This window comes from Neolamprologus brichardi, chromosome 20 (assembly GCF_056152115.1).
Source record: "Neolamprologus brichardi isolate AB-2024 chromosome 20, ASM5615211v1, whole genome shotgun sequence".
NCBI classification, from domain to species: domain Eukaryota; kingdom Metazoa; phylum Chordata; class Actinopteri; order Cichliformes; family Cichlidae; genus Neolamprologus; species Neolamprologus brichardi.
This window is the reverse complement of record NC_142123.1, coordinates 7105424-7122898: the sequence shown is the minus strand read 5'-3', so window position 1 is coordinate 7122898 and position 17475 is coordinate 7105424. Positions and strand designations below refer to the sequence as shown.

General features: G+C 39.5%; 2 protein-coding genes across 2 annotated transcripts in view; both read right to left on the bottom strand.

The window, feature by feature from the left end:
* Window position 1: 1 nt before the first annotated feature.
* Window positions 2–11807, bottom strand: arhgef16 (Rho guanine nucleotide exchange factor 16). The gene is made up of 15 exons (XM_087833324.1): window positions 11680–11807; window positions 10950–11570; window positions 10363–10414; window positions 9472–9629; window positions 9099–9155; window positions 6538–6698; window positions 4528–4677; window positions 4316–4445; window positions 3629–3703; window positions 3421–3513; window positions 3096–3247; window positions 2140–2325; window positions 1723–1793; window positions 965–1066; window positions 2–820 (listed from the first exon to the last, which is right to left on the bottom strand). The coding sequence occupies exons 1-15, from the start codon at window positions 11737–11739 to the stop codon at window positions 681–683; spliced, it is 2208 nt and encodes a 735-aa protein (XP_087689450.1). The 5' UTR covers window positions 11740–11807; the 3' UTR covers window positions 2–680.
* A 2496-nt stretch (window positions 11808–14303) lies between these two features.
* espn (espin) overlaps window positions 14304–17475 on the bottom strand; it is a 36713-nt gene continuing 33541 nt past the window's right edge. Inside the window, exons 13-15 of the mRNA XM_087834066.1 lie at window positions 17349–17427; window positions 16587–16608; window positions 14304–16243 (exon numbers count right to left, since the gene is read on the bottom strand). Coding sequence (XP_087690192.1) covers window positions 16099–16243; window positions 16587–16608; window positions 17349–17427 — 246 coding nt within the window. The 3' untranslated portion in view covers window positions 14304–16098. The remainder of the gene's footprint in view (window positions 16244–16586; window positions 16609–17348; window positions 17428–17475) is intronic.

Sequence of the window (17475 nt, the reverse complement as noted above, 5' to 3'; positions counted from 1 at the left end):
GAGTGGTGGCTGTTTTTATTTCAAGTATACAGGATATGGAAAAAGACACAATCTAATCTTTCATTTACAGAGGACACAGTTTAAGGTTTTGTTTTTATTCCCCATTTCATATAAAGATGAGGGACTTAAGCAATGGTGTGGTTATCATCAACTATATTTACAGTGGTAAATGTTTAATCAGAACTTTGGTCACTTTTTCACAGCACAGTAATAAAACCCTTTAAAACATTTTAGACATTGACAGTGTAGTACCAGTATTTATCCGCAAATGTGTTCTACATCTAAAGATCATTTTACTGCAGCAAGTAAATTAAAATGCAGCTTAAAAACCAGCTAAACAGAAAATAGCTGGAGTGAGCTGTACAAGGTGACTAAAATGTACACTTGGCCAGGAAGTCTTTATGCTGCACATTCATACAGGTGGACAAAAATCGCTACTGTTCAATTGTTCCTGAAAGAGATCGACAGTTTCAAATAATGTTTTGATAGCCTGATGGTAGAGAGAAATGGAAGGCACAAGGTAGAAATAGTAACTGAGACCAGAGAATAGCATTAATGATTGGTTATGGTTTTCTCTGTGCCCAGTCAATGTTTTTCAGTCTGTTGGTAATGGACTGCTTGACCACATCTACTATAATTGATAGTTTATGTTTAGTACGATTCATCAGCAGTGCAATGTCTCAGACGTTGGTCTCTTTGCGCAAACGCTTCATACGCTGTACGTTGCTCTCCATGGCGTCAGGGTTGGTGATCTCTGTGGCACAGCTATCAGGAAACCAGCCCCTCACTCCATCTCGCATTCTCTCCCCATAGCACCACCCTAGGAGAAGATCGCTGTTAAGGTCAACTTTAAAGCACCTTACATTTAATTTTGCGCTTTTAACCAAAAGAACAGCGACACTCTTGTGTTTGATGGTGTGAAATTTGCATTGTATTACAGATTGGAAAGAAGTTAAGGTCTCACCCTCTTGTTTTTGTAGGACAATGACAAGCTCGGCCGCTTTCAGGCCCAGTTCATCTGGCTCCTTTGGCATATAGGATTTGGTGGCCTCATACTGTGGCAGACCTGAAAAGCACAAGGCAGTGAAGTTCATAAAACTGTATGTTGAACGTCTTACTGTCCTACAAAGGAGTAGGAAGCTAACTTATATCCAACAGGGTGTAAAATTACACCAAAGTACATACCATAACTTCTTTAGAGTGGCACACCCTTTGATAACAAAACCAAATGTCAACAGCTATGCGTGCTATTAAACACTACACAATCTGCAACCCCACCTCTAATAGTTTTGCTGTCGGTATGGTAAACGGGCTGGTTCTTCTGGAACTTTTCATTTTTAAAATACCATTTTAATGTCTGTATCTATTCTGATCTTATAGCAGCAAAGACATTTGGTCACGCCAGGCCAGGTAATCTTTGAATGATTCGGCTACATCTGTGTCGACAGAAAAACCAAAATACTTTTACTATTTGATGCTTTTGAGTCTAAATGGTAGGAAGTTTGAATTATTGGAAGCTTTTCTTAAAATTTCTTTATGGATCAAAGGAAATCTAACAAGCTCAACCAAAGAAGAAAGAAACACTGCAGCTGTGTAAATAAATAAGACAGCAAAACTGAATGCAAGTCATCTGTTTTCTGTGCTGAGGGAGTTCATAACAAATGAATAACATCTCAAGAAAACAAACACTGTGATTAATTCTTTATAATAATACAAGCTTACCATCAGTATTATTGGAGCCAGCTGTCTCCCTGTGTTCTGTAAGAGCAACTATCCATCGTTCCCGGTCCACCCTTGGAGATAGAAAATAAAAAATAAAGCACAATTTAAAAAAGAAAAGAAAAAAAGACTACAAACCAGTGTTTTCTACAGTGAAATTCATAACATGGGAGGATCTTAGGCTGCCATTAAGATTCATGGCAGTAGAGAGCGCCAGACACAAACTATTAAATGTGGTCTTCGAGGTGGTAAATGTAAATGTGATTTTGAATAAAGAACTACTATCAGTATTGAAAGAAAGCAATATTTTAGAATCACATTGTGATATAAAGCATTAGAAGTTGTTAGACCTCTGGGTAAGTAAACTCTTCTTTGAGAGATATATAGCTGAGCTTAAGAGGAGTCTGAAAGTCACAGTACCTGGACTCAGCCAGTAGGGAGATTTGCTCTGCTCTCCCTTCACTGTTCTTGCTCATCAGTAGTCTAAAAGAAAGGTAGCTGGAGTTGTTCTTGGGAGACGTAGACGCCCTTTTCTCTCCATCCTCACCCATCTCCACCTCAATATTCTCTAAAGTAGCGTAATCCAACACCACAAAACTCTCCTCACTGGACAGACAATTGAGAGAAAACAAACAAACAAAAAAACAAAAGAGAAAGTCCATCACATGGCAGTTTTAAGCTTATTGTGTTGTCTTGCAAAACTTGCTGTGAAACCTAGTTTATGCATGTGTCAATGTACCTAGATCCCAAGCAGCTAAAACTCCATCACTTGATTGATAATGGTCTCTCCTAGATACTATCACTTGACTTAAAAATGTGTCTAAATGACTCCAGTGTTGTTCCTCTGAGCTGACATTGTTTGCTTTCTCCCTAACTCAAAACAGAAAGCTGTAGTCAGTCGAGCTGACACACTGAATGCAGGATCGAAGAATCTCAAGTATGCAAGCACCACATCCATACTCTCTCCTTGCTCTGTCCCTTTCCCTCCTCTCTTCTGTTTCTCATATACTGTCAGCAGCTGGATCTACTTAGTATCCACTACAGTCACAAGGAAATAGCAAACAAGTGAATTAAACTGTTTGTGGGTTTAAGTGTTCTCTTCTCTTGCCCGCTTTAGCAGATGTCCAGGCAGGTTCTACTGTACTCTACCATTAATCTTTTAGGTGTCCACTACTTATGGTCCACCAGGAATCATCTTAAGATACATCATTTGAATATTTGTCATCAAAATCAATAAAAAAACCTCAATCATTACACTGGGAAAGCCTTAAACTAACTCTGACAGTCATCTTCATACTCAGCTTCAAAATTTCCCACTGTATCCAGATAATAGTATTTTAGGTGAATAAGATTGTTGGCGCTCCATTCCCACTCACCTCTTCTTCTTGGTGACAATCAGTACATCGCTGAAGAGAAACAGGTAGTAGCTTCTGGTGCTGAAAGCCTTCCATATGTTGAACTCTTCAAGTGAGAGGCGCAACTCACCGCGCTTCTTCAGCCACCGTGATGATGACACCAGTGCGAATGCCTGTCAGCATCAACAGATTTATCATTCCAGGTTAGCAAAGTGGATTCAGAGGTTTTATATGAATTTTTAAATGACATTGTTATTTATTACTACAGTCATTTATGATATTTTACTAATCAATGTAACCATATGTATGTATCAGTGTATTCTTCCTTGACTGTGTGGAAGCATACCTTGATTTTACCAAAATCCATTTGTTTCTCGATGGTGTACATCTGCTCAGTTCGCTCCATCCGTCTAGCTCCATCATTGCAGCTAGTGACCAGCTGTTGGCATAATAATTTTAACAATAGCAGCATAAATGTCCCAGTCTGCTCTCAGATGATAACTGTGAAGCTGCAGAGTGCTTTACATGCATCCTAGCTGAGGTGTGCTCAGTACCTTATTGATGTACTCCAATGCCCAGATAGCAGCAAAGTACTGCGCTGTTCCTTCTGTAGTTTTCTGGCTGATTGTCTGAGGAGCAAACAAATACCAGTTACTCTCTTGTGTATTAGTTAACACTTAGTACATAAGAGCCCGACTGATATACTGGCAGGGCTGATATACTAGTATCAGCATTTATAATTCAATAATAATATAGTCAATAATTTAAATAAAAAAAATGTTAAAGAAAATGGATGGATAGACACAAAGACTTTGTAGAAACACCCTTCAAAAACGTTTGTCCACCAGAGGGCACTCTGCAACTATCTTGCAACACTACAAAAACAATCAGCTGATCTGAGCAGAGAAGGGCAGAGCATAAACAAGTAATCCACAACTTGTTAAAATAGTAAACCAGGATTATTTTTAATCTGCATTGTCAGGCTTCTGTTTATGTTTCATGTGTCTGAAAGAAAAAAATATCGGCCGATGTATTGGATTTCTACCAAATCCTGTGTCGGTCGGGCTCTAATGAATGTATGATTCTGATTCAAAAAAAGGGAAAATACACACAGAACCTGCTGACCATGAACCCATATTTTTTTAAATGTCTATTTTAAGTTGCTTTGTATGTTCCACTCTAAAACAAAAAAAAAAGAAAAAGAACTTTTACTCATATAGTAAAGCAAAGCTTAAACTGACATCCAGCAGTAGGGGCAGTCTGGTTACTCGCTGCATGGGAAGGATGAGAAAGGAGAGCATGGGGAGACCTCTGCATTCACTGTTCATTTCGATTTTCTTCAGGGTCTCCTTGAACGCACTGTTACTTGACCTAAGAGATGCAGAAAGACACGTTCAGCTCATTTAGCCATGTTACTGGAGAAACTCAATAGCTTGCTTGTTCTTCTACTCACAATAACTTCTGCAGGGTCCTCTGCTGAAAGGTCTCGTTGGAGCAGTAGCTAATGTACGGCTCAAAGTGTTTAGCAGCGTGGGTCTGAACAATGTCGCTAATGTCGATCACTGGGTTGTCAGAGTGACGTTGTTCAAGGTCCTCAAAAAACCTGAGGGAGAGTTCAATTTAAAAGATATGTTATTTCTCCCACCTCTGTAGGACATATACAGAGGGTGTTCAGGCTGAACTGACTGTGACCACTGAACAGTTTACATTTCTGATATGTAATACAAATCAATCAATGCACAGATGAAATTACTCTTCTGATTTTACAGTACTGTGCCAAAATCTTGAGTCAACCCCCACTTTCATATTTCTCTGACTCCAATGAGCCAAACTTCTTTTTTTAAGTGGCCTTGAGAAGTAGTTAAATAGTTAATGCACCCCCCACCCCCCCAACACTGACCAATGATTTATTCAAGCACAAAAAAAAAAAATCACCTAATTCAAGGGTAGCACCAGTGTTTTATCCACACATAACAGACTACTTAGAGAACTCATTTTAAACTGATTGGGCACTTTGTTACTAGGAGCCTGTTGCAAAAACACAAACTAAAACCCAGTTGTTACCATTTCTTTAGTTGAAGCAATGAAAAATACTGTGATGACACTGTTTGACAGAGATAAAAAAAAATTCCCCAACAGTGCAATTAGGGAAAAATTAGATTAGCTGTGATTGTCAAGCTATTAGCTTGATGGAATTATGAACACAAAAGAATGCCATCAGATTTTGATCCACCATGCAATACTATTTGGTAAGCATCTGATCAGCAACAACTTCATTGATCTCAAACACACTGCCAGTGGAGTAAAAGCACATCTAGACAGACAAACCCACAATGAAACTTGGTCTTGGATTGGACAGATGGAGTGTGGGATCATTTTGACAGAGAACGGAGCGAAAGGCAGCCAACATACAATTAATAGCTTTAAACATCCTTCAAGAAGCGGGCGAAATATTCCTGAACACTACTTAAAGAAATGAGAAGAAGAGAGTTCAGGTTATGTTGAAAAACTGAGGTGGCCATACTCAAGCTTCCCGTTCTAGCACATTAGAGTACAAACGGTTTTTGCCGTGTATAATGTATTTCCATGTGTGCACATGTTTCAGGAAAGAACTGCACAAACGTCTAACTTTTCCAACAAAATAAGAAAGAAGTGGCTCAAGGCTTTTGCACAGAACTGTATATTAGTAAAAGAAAAAAACTATGACTTTGACACAACAATCTAAAATCAAAAATGACCTTTAAGTTACATCAAAGTATTTGGGATATAACTTCTATCACTGATCACAGAAATAGTTTGTGGCAATGTTAAGCAACTTTAGTAACAGGAAGAAACATCTTTTGACCTTTGCCTCACTGGTTTCGAACAGATAAATAACAAACATCAACATGAAAAATGACTTTTAGCCCCGCTCTTGAAAAGTGCATTTTAAACAAACAAAAAGGGATGAAAATGAAACCTGAAAACCACCCAGCCAACAAACCAACTACAGGACACACACACACACACACACACACACACACACACGTGTACTGTAACTGAGACAGCAGCTTCCAATACACGTTCAGTAGTTTCACAGATACTGTTTTACGTGGAAACAGAGGAAGAGGCTCAAAGATGAAAGGGCATTTCTCTTTGTTAATAAAGTTGCTTGCATTACACACAGGCTGGTTTCAAACACATTATCATTATAAAGCCTGGGAATACCACTCTGAGCAGATAGGCAGCAGAACCAGTTTGACTAGCAAGTTTTAACATGTTTATGGGGCCTAGAGGACACTACAGAAATGCTAATGGCAAATGCTCTACCTGAATCAACCTTTTTCCTTACAAGTAATAAGTTTCAGATGAATTCGACATCACTGCTTTCCCCAGAAAAAAATAAAATAAAAATGAAGGTCTTTTTGAAATTAGCAAAATACAGTAATGATGACTATGAGATCCTTAAGAGTCATGCGCTGACCTTTGACTAACGTCACGGATGACTGCAATATTGGAGAAGAGGTGGTGGTGCTCTGTGGCCGTCATTGTCTTCCTCAGTGTTTCGCTTTCCTTGAAGTTGCGTACCAGGATACCCAGGCTGTGCAGGTATGAATGCTCTGAGGTGATGATCTCAAAAATGGCCTATCAAGTGAAGACAACAAGTTACACAACCAAGTAAATCACTCTGCAACATGTACTTGCTGCTGTCAAGTTCTTTCACTTTAATTCATCGTGTTCCCTATTTCATGTGTGTGATGTAGTGAGTTCCTACATATCCCAGAATTCCTTTAGAGAGATAGGTTTTTGCTCCTTCTTTTCAGAGAGATAGCATCTTCTTACGGCATTCTGCTTTGTTAATTTTATCACTACATTACAACCAACCAGAAAACCCAGCTTGTAACATGTGACAACATTATAAAACATGAGCTTTTGTTGCTGTGCATTCTGGTTTATCAAGACTGCTGTGGTTTAAAAAAAAAAAAAAAGGCGGTTCAAAGGGAGCAATGCCTAAATGCAGTTTTAGTATTGCAGATATTCATCTTAAAATTCACAGAACACTGAAGTGTAATGAATGCAAAACCAGCAGACGCTTCACCACTGCTTGATTAGTAGCAGTGTGTTTTCAGCTGTATAACAGAATAAACACTTTGTTTTACATTATCTTAGTTTACCACTAGTGTTGTGGTTAGAACCTTGGAGGAACGAAGAGGTGGGAACGACACACCTTCCAGGAATGACCAAAGGGCATGAGCTGAGCTAAATCTAACAAGTTCTGACTTGAAGCTTGAAATGTCAATAAGTAACAGTAACACTGCATGCTGGACTGAGTAAAGATCTCTGTTGCAAGAATCTCAAATCTTCATTACACTACAGTCTATCCTCAAGGAGTGCAGCATTTTTTATTAACCTCAGCAATCCTGAACTTCAATAAAATGCTTTCATAGTTCCTAAAACATGATTTGAACAACTGCAGGAAACTGGTTCACCATTTAAAGCAGACCTATGAGTTGACCAAAAGTACAAAGGAGCATGATAAGCACCTGTGTAGCCAGAGAATGATTACATTCACAGGGTGTGGCTTTATTCAGGGACTGTATTGCATACAGGGTGGACCTTTGCTATTGACACAACAGCTGACATCTCAGAGGGCTGGTGAGGGAACAATCCACCCTGGGATAGTGTTACACTGCACAGATAGTATCAGTTTGTGATGTTTGTTGGCTTTTCAGAAGTTTCTGGAATAAAATATAACTGGATTTGTTGTTACATTAACTTCACCTGAACCCACCTTAGCGGGTTCCTAACCTGCTTAGAGAGCCTTTAGACAAATTCTCTGAGAACAGGTTTCCATTCAGGAAATTAATTCAGGATGAACTTTCCCCCCCTAAACAAAAACTCTGTGTAAACTATTGGGCTAAATCAGAGTTTCCTTACAAAACCTTCAGTAATCATGTTGTGCTTGAATCCATTTAATCACCTTTTAAAAAAAACAAAACAATAAATATATATAAAATATGATAATAATTAATGCATTAATAAACTGTGATCCAGTATATAAAAAAACTATTAACAGTCACTGTATGTGTGGGGGTTTCTTATTCTGGTATCAGTTTTTATTGAAACCACAGGCTGTGGCTGCTTTTCTCTTTATCTGAGTGAACAGAAGCAGCATATCATCATATCATAGTTTTTTTTTCATTCTGTCATCAAGAATATTCCTAAAACATTTTATATGTTATATGTTGACATTCTTAATGTAAACATTTTGGCTAAAATGCTTTGAACTTGTCAAATGTTTTATGGTTGCATTTATGGTTTATCCTTGGAGTTTTAGTGGTGTGCGGTTTTCTGCAGCATGCTGAAGCACACCACAATCCTTCTCAGAAAAGGGGTCAGTAGTACTTGGAAGAGGAGGGAACCGGTAAATCCAGTGTTGCAGTGTCGTGGAGAGTAATGACTCACATGAAAATAACCAAATTGGTTTGTATTGTAATCATCGTGGACTTGTTTTCTTCATCGCCATGCTTTGTGATCACCTGATCTGTACTGCTGTGACACAGAGGTTTACTGGTCTCTCTGGATTCATCCAACTGCACCATCCACCATCAGCTCATATCGTGGCTGTCTTTCACCCATACCTCTACTACAAAGACTGAGTTTGTGAAGTGCTCCTAAGGAGCAGCATCATCTTAAATTTAAGCTAATGATGATTGACCAAATTAGTTCATTAATCTTTACCACAAACTACTCAGTTCCACAGCCTGCAGTGCACATTTTATTCATTGCTAAAGAGATTTCATTACATGAACCAGATACCTTCAACAAGACAATATGCACCTACCCAGAGCGTGCCATATTAAACGAATAAACCTACTCATACAATTTTTACATTTCTTCTGGTCCTTAACCATGACCATAATCTGTCACCTTTCTCTGTGTCCTCTCTTGTTGACAACTTAATCTGAGATTTGTTACACAGTAAAGTTAACCTTACCAGGCCAACCTGACAGTAAGCAGCTATGTAAGCACGCACACACTTACCTCCTGTCGCTTTCGCTCCTGAGGTGTGACCGAGTCCAGAATACCAGTGTCCTTCACCTTTAAAAGTGATATAAAAAAAAATCAATAGTTTGAAACTAATATTTCTTTGAATAATTTTTTTGAGGCCGTTATATAAAACATATTCAGTACAGTAAGAGTAAGCGTTTATATCAGATAACTTTAATTCAAATTGATTTGAAAAAAAAAAAAACAATGGAAAAAAACCCCCCAGAAGGCAGACAGTGCTCTCTGCTGAAGGAAGTGAGGACTGAAAATGATTTCTATACCAGCACGCTGCTTTACTGATAACTGAAGATTATTATAGACTGCTCTTAGCCTATACTTGATTCCCTCATTGCATTTGGACATGTACCAGCTGGCTCCAGGTGAGCTGGGTTGGTCGGTAGCTCTTTATCACAATGCCCTGATCATTTGCAGCAGGCTCTGCCACCACAGACTCATCAAGGGACTCATCTTGGTTAGTGGACTGCAGCCCCCGCTCACGGATTTCCTGGTAGAGGCGCGGTGTAGCTGAGGACAACATCAACATCAAATTGAACTCAGAAAATTTTATAGTCATAGAGTCCTAAACGCACAGTTCTAAAAGTATCTACTATCATGATCAGCTTACGTGTGGATTTTGCTGTTTTTCACTCACAAATGCCACAAAAATGCCAAAGCTGGATTGTGACACCATATTAAGATGGATTATTTGAGAATGAAAACGAGGGTGGTGAGAATGCATCAGTTAGGTGGACAGCCGGTAGACAGAGAGTGTGTTAAATGTGCAGGTTAAAGATCAAAGAGCAGGTTAAACATCGACTGATCCTCGAGGACTTAAAAAGAAGCAAACAAGCAAACAGAAGTGTTGTTTAGGCAGTTCTCAATCAGCTGCTTCAGTATCAGTTTTATAAACTGAGTTTTCTTCTCAATTCCACACAACTAGATCTGAGAGATGACTTTAAAAATCACATCTCAAAAAGGAGACGTCGCAGTGCCTGACGGTTCGGGACAACCTTCAAGGCCCGGCAAGTATTTAACATGCCGGGAGTGTTCAGGGAGAACAATTTCCGTTTCAGTCCCCTCCTTTCCAAGCTATGGCATGGAAATTATAGCTTTCTCTGCATGAGGTTTTCATGACTGAGCATACGATTAATTTGCAATGTAGTTTCAAAATGTCAAATGTAATTGGTATTTTCTGAGTATTTGTAGCCCTTTAACCCAATTAAGAGACGCAGACAACGCGGCGCACGGGTGGACATACCATCTTTGAATGATCCACGTTGTCTCTGGTTCCTCTTTCTCCCCAGGGTTCCCTAGAGACAAAACAGCAGTGCAGCCTGAAGTTACTGTGGAATAAATGTGTGTCACTGATGCTGATATTTTTTCCTTTCTTTCCTCATTCTGCCTTTAACAAACTTCCTGAACACTAGTCTAGTCGATTGTGGAAAAACACCATCATCTTTATTACTAAAGTTGAATGTTGCTAACACTATTGGGTATTCCCCCTGTCACCTATTAAAAGGACAAGACTGTATCAGCTCTGCTCATTTAAGAACTTTGGTAGCTACACCAGACTGAAACAGCTTGACAGACCGAAGTGTCGAAGTGTATGTGTTTAAAGGTCACAACTACACAAAGAAAATGATGCTGCACATGCTCCAAGTAATTGGATAAGTTAAAGTATGATTAAATAGAAGGACTAGCTTGGATGCCTGTTTTTCTAAGCAATTCATAAGCTAATATCAAACTGTGACATGCATACACATTCTCATCTAATTTACAATATATTTGTGGCAGATGGGCAGAGTAGAGCACTATCCTTAGACCCCCTGGCCTCAACTTATGTACCTTACGTCCATGGGTGCGAATTGGGGAAGGACTGGGTGCTCTGCCCTCTCTAACAGGTTTCAGTTCGGTTGCAGTTGCTTGTTCTGTCGCCAAGCTTTCAAAATTCAAGCTAATTATTGCCGCTCTGTATGACTGGTTCCGGCGGTTCCTCCTAATACCAAAACCTTCTCCATCACTGTCGTAATCGTCCCAGGACACATCCGAGCGACGGCTTTGGTTCGCACTGCTGGAGTTCTCCAGTCCTACCGGGAATGTCACCACGGTGGTGTGGTGTCGGTTTTTAGGCCGGCTGGACACTGCTAACTTCTTGGGGATCATTTGCTCCTTGCCAACCTTCAGCGCAGCAGGACTTTTTGTGGTCAGAACCACCTGCTGAGGCACCGCAAGCCTGTCCTTTAAGCCTTTATCATCATCCACATCCTCCGCTTGCTCCTTGGGTGTGGATGCTTCAGGCTGGGGTGTTGCAGAGCCTGGCAAAGGGCACTCATCACCCGACTCGTATATATGGAGTTCTGTGGCGAACTGATTCTCCACAATCTGAGGGACCTGGCAGTCCTCTGACTGGCTCTGAGACATGGCGTCCTCCTGTCCTAATGTTGGCTGGTCTGGGCTCTTCAGCAACTACAACAATGGACAAAGTACAGAATTGACAGGAGTTATAATGTATAAAGCAGGACCTTAAATAGAAACAAGGCAACAGTCTGGCCCTAAATAATCTCCAGTGACCCACCTTGTGATCCAGTTCCGCTCTCACACAAGCACTCAGAGTTTTGATACCCTTCAAACTCATATGAAGGGACTTAACCCATGAGTCACCACTTACTCCTACGCTGGACTGTAAATCTGTACGCCGCAGTAACCACAAGAAAAGAAACTTTTTAATAAGCTGGCTACTCCTGTCCTGTTCTGTGAACAGTCCAGCGCACACCCATAAGCCCGTTATAATACATGCGTACTTCTTATAAACACATCTCTATTATAAATAAGCCTGGCGAAAGTCTTTAAGTGGCATTCCTACCAGCCAGTGAGAAATCAGCTTTGCATGTGGGTTTCAAATATAAAATCCCGCTGCTGTAAATCCACTTTACGTGTTTTGTTTTTTTTTCCGTGCATTTCGCCTTACTCGCAAATTGATTTCCAATAACTTCGCTGCCTGTAAGACGGATTAGGGTGGGAGAGGGAAAAAATGTCTGCCTCGCATTCCCACAGTTCAAAACAGCGAGATGACACGCAGTGCAAGCAACACCGAGACTGGGAGAGGTCCAACAAACTGCCTTACCTGAGTGAGCAGAGCTTCTGACAGCAGCCTCGTTTACACGCTGACAGCACGGGTCAGTCCGCCGGTGCTTCCGGAGCTGCTGTCCGACGCGCAGAAAGAGTGCAGCTTTTATTGAGCTGCAGCTGTACTCCTCCGCCGCTTTCTGTCACATTCTCCGTCTTTACTCGCCCACTTCCTCCTGTGTTTGCAGGCGCCCATTAAAGCGAACCCTTTACGTCACTACAGGTGAGCGTCAATCAATCATTAATAAGCGACCGTTTCGATGAAAGCAGGACACAGCTCGCGAGACAGCTTCTCACGGATAAGCAGCCTTATATTTAGCCATTCATATTTAACACCTGCCCCTGTGATGCTGGATTATCCTATTTACCAGTCTCGTCTCGGTCATACAAACCTTGACTTTGAAAAAAAAGTATATATATATATTATTATAGAGCATCAAGTAGAATTTTGACATTTGAGTGGCTGAAATCCGTTTGCGCATACATAAAGACAAAGTGTTCCCTTTTGCTTAAACTTGTAATGACAAAAATATTTTTTCAGATTTTTGTTTACCTGATTGGTAACACATAGCTACATAGCTCGTTGTTCCCCTCTAGTGACCAATAAGAGGCATGACACTGTGTTCATCTAGCATAAATCCAGATTTTCACAAGCTTAACCAAAAATGAGTCATTAATAAGTAATACATTTGTTTTTTTAATGATTATTATTAGATTTCAGTCATTTTTGTGTGGCTGTTTTTTGTACAAATAATTTTAAAATCATCAAAAAAAAACAACTCTTGTTTAAGCCGTGTTTGAACTTGCAATTTCCATTTCATTTTCCTTGTAGATTAAAAATATCACCAGCAAATATCTCCACAAGTCACCAAAGCTGAGCCAGCCAATCTTAGACTCATGTTGCTCAGAAAGTAGAGCATAATCTGAAGGCCGGTGGTTTGATCCCTAGCTCCTTCACCCTTTATGTCAAAGTATCGTTGAGCAAGATACTGAATCCTGAATTTCCAGGATTGCACCCACTGGAGTGTTAGGGTAGGTTAAAAGAAGTGCTTGCATGAATTACTTCAAGCCTGGTGGGTGAATGAGTCTGGAAGTAAAGAAACACTAAACACTCAAATTGAGTAAAGTGCTGCGCTGTAAAATACAGTGCTGTGAGGAAAAAAACCCAACACAAACACATTTAATATGATTCAAATGATTATTTATGATTTCATTTACTGAAGACAAAAATCTATTTAAACCTACCTGGTCCTATGTGAAAAAGTAATTGTCCCCTTTGTTAAATCATCATGTATAATCATGATGAATCAAACTGAGTTGAATTTTACTAGACACACTGAGGCCTGATTACTGCCAGATGTGTTTAATTTAAAAAAAAAAATCACTTAAATAGAACCTTACAGATAAAGTGAAGTTTTGGTTTTGGTACTCTACAGTGAGAGCCATTATGAGAAACCTGAAACAGTGCACACTGAAGACTCATCCAGGAGGTCACCAAAGAATCCACAGGAACATCTAAAGAACTGCAGGGCTCAATGTCTCAGTTAGTTAGAGTTAGAGTTCACGATTCAACAATAAAAAAAGACACTGGGCAAAAATGGCATCCATGAGAGAGTTCTGCGCTCTACCTGAAAATCCTGAAGGAGAATGCCTGGCTGTCAGTTCACGCCCCGTAGCTCAAGCATATGCAAAGGGACAACAATCTGAAACACACCAGCAAGTCCACCTCTGAATGGCTCAAAAAACCCAAAATGAAGTGGCCCATTCGAAGTCAGAACTTAAATTGGATTGAATGCTCAACAAGTCTCCAATGTGGCTTAAACAAAACAATCCAAAAGCTTCACCAACAGTTATCACAAATGCTGGATTGCAGTTCTTGCAGCCAGCAGTGGGACAACCAGTTTTTAGGTTTAGAGGACAATTCATTTTTTGTGTAGAGCCAGTGTGTTCCCGTCCATATAAGATTTTAAGCTTCTTCAAAAAAAAGTATACATGACAAGTTTGTATGGGAATTAATTAGTGTTGCACAAGTATTATATTTTTTGGAAAGTAACACAAAAAACGAAGCACACATTTTCTCTTTTTTTGGTAATTTAAGATTTAATTTCATCAACTTTAACAGTCTGAAAATATGATTACACATTAACCAATATTCTATTCAAGCAAGGCTGAGACATGTATTATAATGCAATGTGGAAACAATGAGGTGACAAAATGCTGAGGGTCACTATGTACACAGTTTATATATAAAGAAAATCAAATGGCAATGACATTTACACCATCCTCAATTTCAATATCATATGGCATCCGATGAAAGTGAATTAGAATATATCCAAGTGATCAAACAGTCCCATGATATTCATGTGACATCGTGTGCATACTTGTAAAAATGTCCATCCAACAAAAATGAAACATCATGTTTTTAACCACCGGACAAACACAGCATGATTTGATTTCATTTAAGAGCTTTACTCTCACTTAAATGCCACTGTGCAAATGCGTGAACTGGTCAAACTTGCAGTATGTATGTCTCCTCAGTTCTGCCGAAAGTATTCAACACAGCTTTTCCAAATTTCTATTTGTTGGCCAAAACTGTGCCCAACAGATGTGCGAATCATTAAGAATACTTGAAAAAGAAAAAGAAAAATCAGCTTTTTTGTAGTCACTGGGGTCGACTACTGAAACTGTCGTTTCACAAAATTTGTATCGTGACTATGTGTGTAAGCAGATCTGCTCATCAAAGATTTAGAGTCCAGGTTAGTGGGACAAAGACCGGAACATGACACAGGACAAAATGTTGTCTTTTCTCAAACTTTTGAAATATTTAGTGTGAAGATGACGACTGCTGTAAGTTGCCGATGTGCATTTCTTTTACAGGCTATGCTCACATAGAGGATGCCTAGACAAGACTTTGTGTGTCTTTTCTTTTCTTCCTTTACTTTGAGAATATCCAGGAACCCCTGGGTCAAGTATGCTTAACAAAACAACACAACTTGATACGCTTCATTCCACACATGCACACAACATGTAACATTCGTGCTCAGAACAGCTTAAAGTTTAAAGTTTAGGTCACACACTGAAAAATCTAATTTGGATCCTTTTATCCTTTTCCAGTGAAAATCAATCTATATCATTTTGCATTTTCTTTTTGAACAATAGGATATTTTATCATCTTTTGAAATCCGCTGAGAAAGCACGACAAGCTTAACTACGAGACGCTGATACGTTTGAGCAGAGATTTTGCTTTAAAAAATTGAAAAGAATTGCAACCGTGGCAGTAAAATGAAGCCTAGAAAGCGCTTCTATGAGACTGATATAAAAATGTCATGACTAAGCCATGATGGAGATGTAACACTATCTACATATAGAATGCATTAGCTGCTTCATGAGTATTTTTTTCCCCATTCATTACATAAAGGTGAGTGAGTCTGGCATATAGGCTTAAAAGTAGTCTCTTTCTATTATAAGTCTGTTAAATGTTCTAACTTTTGTCTAGTCTAGTGATTTGCAGGAAAGCGGATAGATGCTATGTTCAGGACACATACATTTATCGGGTCACAAGAATCAGTGCATCTCAGAACTGTTGTTAATGTTAAAAAAAAATGAAGAAAAAAAACCAAGATTTTGTGTCAATAAAACAGGTGCAGGGTCATCCCAAGCTGAGCCTCAGAGTCCGTGTGGACAGCAGCAGCCACAGCATGGCCCTGTGTGTCTGGAGGCCAAAGAGTAACACACAGTTTAAAGGAAGACCAGCTTTTCCCCTGTGGACCTGTGCAGTGTGGGATGCAGGATCAGGGAGGGGGAAGCATTGGTATAAGTTGGGGTGGGGAGCGCTGCAGGGCAGAGGATGGGGAGATGATCCTGTTTACTATTTGGGTATATCCCCTTTCTTCAAAATGAGCTGCCGCTGCCAGGGCGCCAGTTTGGTCTCGTCATAGCCTAGGTTTCGTATTCGCTCCAACTCCGTCTTCTCCTCGATCTCCTTCACCTTTTTGGCCTGCTCCTCTTCTTTTCTATGTGCACCCATAAAGGATAATTCACAGTAGTTAGAGTTGTACAGTAAATCTTCAGTTTATAGTTGTTACTTCTAACATATGCAAATGACCACATCTTAAGACACGAAGCACTCAGAAGCACAAACCACCACCAAGGCATCTCACTTTTTGGGCAGTATTTACTGTTAAAAGAATAGTACTGTATTTTCTGTATATTAAATTTCTTTTCTTTTCTCTTTTTAAACGTAATTAAAGAAATTTTTAATGCATTGATCTCAGACTCACAGCACCTAACAAATTTCTCATTCAACACATTTTGTGTTACGTGTTGTATAAAGCAGAATGAATAAAATTTTCTTACCTTTTCTGTTCCCTGTCACATCAGGAGATGGTGAGCACAAGAAGACAAGGTTTAAATATCTCAAACAGCAACAGCAGTTAATCCACAAGTTAAAGCAATTAAATGAGAATTTTAACACGTGCAAGTGACAAAATAGGAAGTACACTTTATACTCTAAACATCAAGTTCAAATTGTTCAACAATAAATGTCACAAAGAAGGCTAAAGATCGCACAAATCTTGAGGTAAAGTAGAATTAGTCAATATATTTTTGCTTCCACTGGAGGAAAAAAATGAATGAAACCTTTCATGTAAGGTTCTCGACTCTTTTACTTCTTCCGGGCTCTGATTTATGGATTTAAAAACAGATACAAAACTAGCCTTTTACTTTTAGTGCATATGACGCACCTGCAGTTTTGATTAGGTCCAACATTTTCCCAATGCAAATACAAAAAATACATTTAGTAAGCTGGGTATTTTTGAATATTTTTGAAATAGAGAAGTACAACATAGTTGTGCAGAAGAGCTTCTTGAAATGCAAATAAACAGTAAATTAATAAAGAAGGCCTGCAATGGCAAGAATTTAAAGTGCTTTGCTGTGAAAAAAAACCCCTCTAGTAACAAAAAACCCCCAACTGGTTGGATGTTTTGGTGGCATCACAGCCACTAAGTGTTTTCTGCCAACTTATTACAGCCCAGAGCGCCTTTATGTCATCCATTTGGGTTAAGCACTACTAACTTGCCACCAAAAATGAGATGTGCTGAGTAACACTGGCTACTCACCTCTCTTCATCCATTTTCTTCTTCATCATGTCTCTCCTCCAGGCTGGCATTGACGCCAGGCGTGCCGCCTCCTCCTCAGCCTGTAAGGGGACAGAGGGGTCCGGGGAGAGACAGAGATAGGGGCCCAC

Coding starts and splice junctions, on each gene's coding strand:
- arhgef16 (XM_087833324.1), bottom strand. CDS start 11,739: ATGAGTTTGAAGGGTATCAAAACTCTGAGTGCTTGTGTGAGAGCGGAA. Junction 3,514..3,628: donor CATTGGAGTACATCAATAAG/GTACTGAGCACA, acceptor TTATGCCAACAG/CTGGTCACTAGCTGCAATGA. Junction 1,794..2,139: donor TCCCTACTGGCTGAGTCCAG/GTACTGTGACTT, acceptor TCTATCTCCAAG/GGTGGACCGGGAACGATGGA.